This window comes from Zea mays, chromosome 5, assembly GCF_902167145.1.
Source record: "Zea mays cultivar B73 chromosome 5, Zm-B73-REFERENCE-NAM-5.0, whole genome shotgun sequence".
Lineage (NCBI taxonomy): Eukaryota > Viridiplantae > Streptophyta > Magnoliopsida > Poales > Poaceae > Zea > Zea mays.
The window spans coordinates 26890098-26897096 of record NC_050100.1 but is presented as its reverse complement, the minus strand read 5'-3'; the positions used below and the strand labels follow the sequence as shown (position 1 = coordinate 26897096).

General features: G+C 43.8%; 1 protein-coding gene across 1 annotated transcript; it reads left to right on the top strand.

The window, feature by feature from the left end:
• The first annotated feature begins 486 nt into the window (after nucleotides 1-486).
• Nucleotides 487-6235, top strand: LOC100286189 (ALG2-interacting protein X). The gene is given in 8 exon segments (NM_001159077.1): nucleotides 487-1275; nucleotides 2064-3014; nucleotides 3185-3274; nucleotides 3362-3430; nucleotides 3890-4030; nucleotides 4246-4294; nucleotides 5269-5372; nucleotides 5486-6235. Coding segments are annotated over 8 exon segments (2604 nt in total). The 5' UTR covers nucleotides 487-594; the 3' UTR covers nucleotides 6005-6235.
• The last annotated feature ends 764 nt before the right edge of the window (nucleotides 6236-6999 follow it).

Sequence of the window (6999 nt, the reverse complement as noted above, 5' to 3'; positions counted from 1 at the left end):
AAATCACTCTATCTTACATAAAATTAATCTAAACAAAAATAAACTAAAAATAAAGTGACTTGCTTCTATCATACTCTCGAACCAAACACTGTTAAAAAAGAGTGCAGAAGCAGATCCACCCAGAGTGGTGGACAGGTAAATGGAGGGACATGGATCTCATATATTTTTTTGTCCACTAAATCAGTCCCAAAGGCTAGTTTAGGAGCCATAAAAACCGAGGAGATTGAAGAGACAGAAATTTTATTTTTATTTAATTTTGAATAAAAAAAGATTATAGCCCTCATAATTTACTCTGATTTTATAGCTCCCAAATGGCAGAGTTGCAGGGGTCAAAACTGACGACCCCGTTCCGTCCGACTCGATCCACGGCACGCGCCCACGCCGCCCGCCCAAGTCAGCCAGCCGGTGATCTCATGGCACCTAGCGTCCCCGACGCGGCGAAGCATCCTCTTCCACAGTTTCCTTCCGCTACCGCTAGTGACCTTTCCAGGACGACAACTCCCAGGTCCCGACTCCCCCAAATTTCCCCCTTCCCTTCCGCCTCGCCTCCAGCCACCGCGTCCGCCTCGCCTCCAGCCACCGCGTCCGCCTCCGATGGCGTCGGCGGCGGGGTCCTCGAACGTGATGCTCGCGATCAACGAGAAGAAAACGATCACCACTGACCTCTACCGCCCGCTGCGCCTCTACATCGCCTCCACCTACTCGGAACGCGAGGCCGCTGCGGCCGACGACGACCTTAGCGTGGTGTGCGACCTCCGCGCTGCTGTCGAGAAGCCCTCCCTCCCGGACCCGTCCTCCCTCGAGCAGCGCCGCGACGCGCTCCTCGCCTACGCGCGGGCTCTGGCACTCGTGGAGCCCCGCTTCCCCATCTCCCCCGATCGCGCCCACGTCCACTCCCTCACCTTCACCTGGCACGACGCATTCAAGGGGAACAAGAAGTGCGCCCTCGCCTCCATCCACCTCGAGAAGGCATCCGTGCTCTTTAACCTCGGCGCCGTCTACTCCCAGATCGCGCTCGCCGCGGACCGCTCGACTGACGTCGGGATCAGGATCGCGTGCGGCGCCTTCCAGAGTGCGGCGGGGGCGTTCGCGTGGCTCAGGGAGAGCGGGGCCGCGGCGAAGGCTGTCGCTGCGGGGACCACCACCGTGGACATCACGCCCGAGTGCGCCGGCATGCTGGAGAAACTCATGCTCGCGCAGGCGCAAGAATGCTTCTTCGAGAAGGTTATAGGTGGAGGGAAGCCACCCGCGCTGTGCTCCAAGGTGGCGCGGCAGGTGCGCCATTACTTCCTGTTCAGGTTTTGCGTCATGCGAGCTTAGTTTAGATTGCTATAGAATGAATGAAAGCTCTGAATGTTTCTTAAGTTGTTTAAGCATTGACAATATGTTTACCAGCCAGAAGTGAATTCACGATGTTGTAGTGTTGAGGACTTATAACTAACAACTAATTATATGCCAAACCCTAAGCTAGGGAAGTCATTTTATCTAACATCAAGATAAACCTTCAAGAATAATCCTATAGGCCTATGGGGTGGCTAACTTGTTTGATTGAATTGTATTAGGAGACGGACTCAGCAAGCAAGTTCATGTGTGTATCCAGTTGTGAGATTATTTCCTACTGTTGATTTGATTTAGTTATATATGGCGACTTAATTGTATATGAGTCACACTGTTCATTTTTAGCTACAATTAATGCACCACATCCTTATTCACGATGCAGTTCTTTCTTGTGCAAAACGTTGGTGTCAATGTGCTATCTAACTAAGGGCATATTTGGAAGCATCCAGTTTTTAAGAAACTAGTTTTTGAAAACTGAGGCGGTTCCAAACATACTAACTTATGTCCCAATTTATAGAAACTGGATTCCTAGTTTCTTAAAACCAAAAGGCTAGCCTCCCCTAGCTAAAGCCAGTTTATAAAAACCGAGGTGGTTCCAAACACCATTAACTGTTTTTTTTTCATAAACCAGTTTCTAGAAACTAGAGATAGAAACTGGATTTTTAAAAACTAGTTGCTTCCAAACAGGGCCTAATTCTTGGTCATTGCATGTTCACATTTTTTAGGTTGGCATACTCTATGAAGAAGCATACACAGCTCTCAGTGCATCTCCTCTAAGTCAGCACTTTGATAAGACATGGGTGTCCCATGTCCAGCTTAAAGCTGCTCAATTCTACGCCGATGCTTGCTACAGGTATTCACTGGATCTTCATGAGAAAGAAGAAATTGCTGAGGAAATTGCACGTTTAAAGATTGGTATGAGTGCCTTGGCAGATGCTAAGAAGACTACGAAGGGAGTTGCTGCCCAACTTCTGGATTCCGTCAACAAGCTGGAAAGTAACATGAAAACCAACTTGGAAAGGGCTATGAAGGAGAATGATCGTGTTTACTTGATGCGGGTTCCAGCTGCTGGTTCCTTGGGTGCCCTCCCTGCAGCGTCCCTTGTAAAACCTACCTCTTTGGCTGAAGTTTTAGATGCCAGCAAGGAAAGGCTTTTTTCATCACTTGTGCCTGATGGCAGCATGAAAGCACTTTCTAAGTACACAGAGATGGTAGATAATAGTATCCGGACCCAGGCTGAGAAATTGCAGCAAGCTAGTGAGATCACTAGAGTCAGGCTGAAGGAAATGGACTTACCAGATTCTATTCTTTCATTGGAAGGAAATATAACCTTGCCCATGGATCTGAAGGAAGACGTAGAGGCTGTGCAGATAAGCGGTGGCCCTGCTGGCTTAGAATCTGAGTTGCAGCAACTTAGGGATTTGAGCAGGGTCAATCAGGAACTACTTGTCCAGACTGAAGAGCTTCTACAGAAGGAGGCGAATGAAGACGCTCAATTTCGTACACAATTTGGGAGTCGTTGGACTAGACCTCAATCAAGCACCCTAACAAAGAATATTCAGGATAGATTGAATCTGTTTGCTTCTAATTTGAAGAGAGCTGCTGATAGTGATTCTCTGATTGAACGAGGCGTGAAGGAGAACTATTCATTGATGTCTATCCTTGACAAAAGGCCGGTGAGAGTTCAACATTAGTATATAACATGAAACTAGAAGTATAATTAGGATTTAACATATGAGTGGATTACTTATCTTTATTTGCTTCCCAATGAACCGTACCTCTCTTCTGTGATCATCATTTTATTCTTCATATCTAGATAGTTACATGTACCTGTTGTCTGTTGCAGATAGAGTCTGCACTTCCAAGTATTTCCAGGCCTATCATGTCCTTGGATGGAAATGAAGATGCCATTGTTGGAGCCCTGAAACAAAGCTTGGTAATGTACAGTAGTTTCTATAGCTAGTAGAACATGCAGTAAAACTTCTTTTTTAACTTGGCAAAACTTGCTTTTATTTGTCAACAGAGACAACTGGAGTCTCTTGGCGCACAAAGGGCAGGTCTTGAAGACATGCTCAAAGAAATGAAAAGAAAGGTGCAACTATTGTTCCTGTATCTTTCACTATAGGTCTTTTTGCACAAGATTTTTCTTGGTCTTACATGTAGAATACATTCGTCTGGTGCTAGCACTGAACAGTAGCTATGGGTCTGTTTTACCTTCTTAGCGATCATGCTTAAAGTTCCAAGTTTTAATGTTCTTGACTTCTTGGAGTGCTGTATTAGTACTAATTCATCATGGGCTCCTATGACTGTGAGTGTCTGTGTTCTGTTTTGCGTTGCCCCTTCCAAATTACACTTGACGATTGTTCAAGAAAAAACCCACTTGACAATATTTTATGGTGGTCCTGATGGATTGCTTTTCAAGTTTGTTAGCCATTAAACTAGCTGAAATTCATTTGTCGTCTTTCATTACTTAGAAATTAGTGATAAATAACTGATGATGTGGTCATATACTATAGTATCTTAGTGCATTGAGAAGATCCATTTTGGCCAGGATGATATATTGCCTAAGTTGATGGTTGGCGTGGGATCACATGATGATCTTTTCAAGAAGGAGATTGCTAAGTATGATCCTATATGTGCTGATATTGCTGATAACATTGTGGCACAGGAACAATTGTTGCTACAAATACAGGTAAGCAGGCATACCTCTCTGTGTTAAATTTGCGTAAAGTTCTATCAACAACAAAGTGTATTAAAACTGAGTAGCAGTGTCGTTGTTTTGCAATTGAGACAGTGTTGAGAAAAAGAAGAAACAGCAGGAGAAGTGTTTATAAGAGCCCAATGCCCTATATTTTGCCATGTACCTTCGTCTTGTGTCTAACACTTAGATACTGGATCCTTGCACAGGCACAAAACGAGCAATTTGCTGCTGTATTCAACCTAGAGGATTACAAAGGTAACCTTTATGGATTTTTTTCTGTCACAGTTGTGATAGATGCCTTTACATTTGCTTTTGTAACTTGCTTTATACATCGAGTCCAAAAGTTACAACATGCTCTTTAGGTATTCTAATTATCCTCATGGTAACAAGGTTTTACAGTCATTTTCTTCAAGGGTATATGTGCTAATTTTTGAGCAAATTATCTGTTTTAAATATCCATGTGATGTAGCCTTTTGCACTTTCCACTTTTGTACTTCACGAGCCTTATGGATGGTAGCTATCAAGCAGTATGTTATTCTGGTAGCGTTCTTTCCGTTATTGAGCCCAGCAAATACAGCAGTGGTTCTCTACATCACGCTGGCTGGTTGGGCAATTATTGATTTGTGGGCATTTTTGTCCAAATCTCAGCAATTTGTCTGCCTTAGTTGTTCATAAGCTTACTTAGGTTGTGGCCAGCAGATCGTGCATATGGCCCTGCAAAGCACTGTTTTGCACTGTTTACAGAGTGGAGTTTGAAATATGAGATATAATGAGTAAGACTGCTGGAGATAGCCCTAGCAAGCTAGTTGATGCATACCTTTTCTTGAATGTCCGCCATTTTCTTGAGTAACTTCAAATTGCTATTGCTCTGCTTAATCTCTACTCCCTCTGTTCCAAATTAGAGGTCACTTCAGCTTTCTCCTAAGTCAAACATCTCTAACTTTGACTAATTTTATTTTTGAAAAATTACTAACATTTACAAGTTCAAATAAATGCACCGTCAAGACATATTTCATGAAGAACTTGATGAAACCCAGTTTGTTGTTGTAAATATCGATGTATTTTCTTGTAAACTTAAATTGAACTTAGAGAAGTTTGGCTTAGGACAAAAAAAAATGGTCTATAATTTTGAACGGAGGTGTAACCTGTGATTATCGTTAACATGGATCTGTTATCATATTCGGGTGCTAATGTGTAGTTTTGATTTGTTAATCTCCTTTTTCCTTCAGCTGCCCGTGAGAGATGTTACAAGCAAATCGCTGCTGCTGTTGTGAAATACCAGGAGTTTAAAAAGAACATCAACGAGGGCCTAAACTTTTATGTGACTTTACAGGTGCGATTGCATTTTCAATTTTTTTTTAAATATTTGCGTCGAACATAGGAATGCAGATGTCTCGTCTCGAATGGGCTACTGATATTGGGATGACCCCCCCTCCCTCTGCACAGGAAGCAATTGGCAAAATAAAACAGCAGTGCAGCGACTTCATAATGACCCGAAACATTCAGTGCCGTGAAATGATGGAAGATGTGCAGAGGAAGCTACCCGGCTTCAGATTCTCGTCGTCCAGCCGCTCCTCTATGCAGAGGAATGCTGCTTCTGTGCCACCTGACGAGAGCAGCCCATCACCGCCACCGCCGCATGCCCAGGCTCCCTATGCCTCTCCACCAGGGGTAGACTCGAGGCATGGATATTCTCAACCGGAGGCAAGACCTGCATACTCGCAGCCATACCCCCCATCCTATGGGGCGACACCGCAACAGCCGACGTATGGTGCACAACACCCCGGGCAGTACCAGCCGCCTCCTGGCCATGACTGCGGTCAGCCGGCATATCCTGGATGGCGCGGGCCATACCCATACTACAATGCCCCCCAGCCGCAGCAATCTGTGCCTTGTCCACAGGCGCCGTACAATGCCACTGGGGCTTACCCTCCGCACCAGAGCAACTATTACCGACCTCAATAAGTGCTGCAACTATTTCTTATTATTTTGCTTCTTTTTTTTCCATTGGGTCTTACCATTCTGGTGTACTACTACTGCATACGAGAGAGTTCGGGTAGTGTAATAGCAGGTATAGCTTTGTATGATTTAGTGGCGGACCCAGAAAGACCCGGTCCGAAGCGACCATAAACTATAATATAGTAGCATATAAAAAATTGTACGGCGAAACAATGTTGTCATAGATATTAAAGATGACATACAAGTTATGATGTAGCTCCTTTCAAATGTATCATGTCAACATCAACATCAGTGCTTCTTGCTCCAGAACCTTGAAGGGAAATCATATTAAGAACGTGACTTGAAAGGTAATGTTGAATAAATTTAATAATATTAGTAATTGGTACATACCACTAGTACGAGGTAGATTTACCCTGCGGGTTCTCATGCCTTGAAAATAATTCAATATATTTGCATCATCAATGCTTGTAAATATATCCCTCTCAATATAACACACCATACGATGGTTAAGCCATTCGTCTTCTGTCTTATTCCGCAACTCAATTTTAATGATATTCATAGATGAGAAAGCTCTCTCCACAGATGTTGTTGCCACTGGTAAAATCAAAGCTAACTCAATGAGACGATATACAAATGGAAAAACAACATGCCTGTCACTCTGAACCATTCTCACAGCAAGATCGCCTAGGTCATTATAACTTAGAATATCTGGATCAGCTCTCATATCAATAATGAATATCTCAAGTTGGTCTTTCAAAACTATGCAATCATATGTAGAGAAGTCTGCATCATACAATTTAGCAAGCTCAGTTAACTTATCTCCATCAAAATTGGCAAAAGAATTTCTTGGATCAAGACAGGCAATGCATCTCAACTGCCTTACACTCTGAGGTGAACCCGAGATCACAATCACACACACGGAACTAAAATTTTAACTCGTCGGCTGTTCCTTGCACACAAACAGCGAGAAGCACGGTTAGTACAAGGCACGAGTAGTCCGG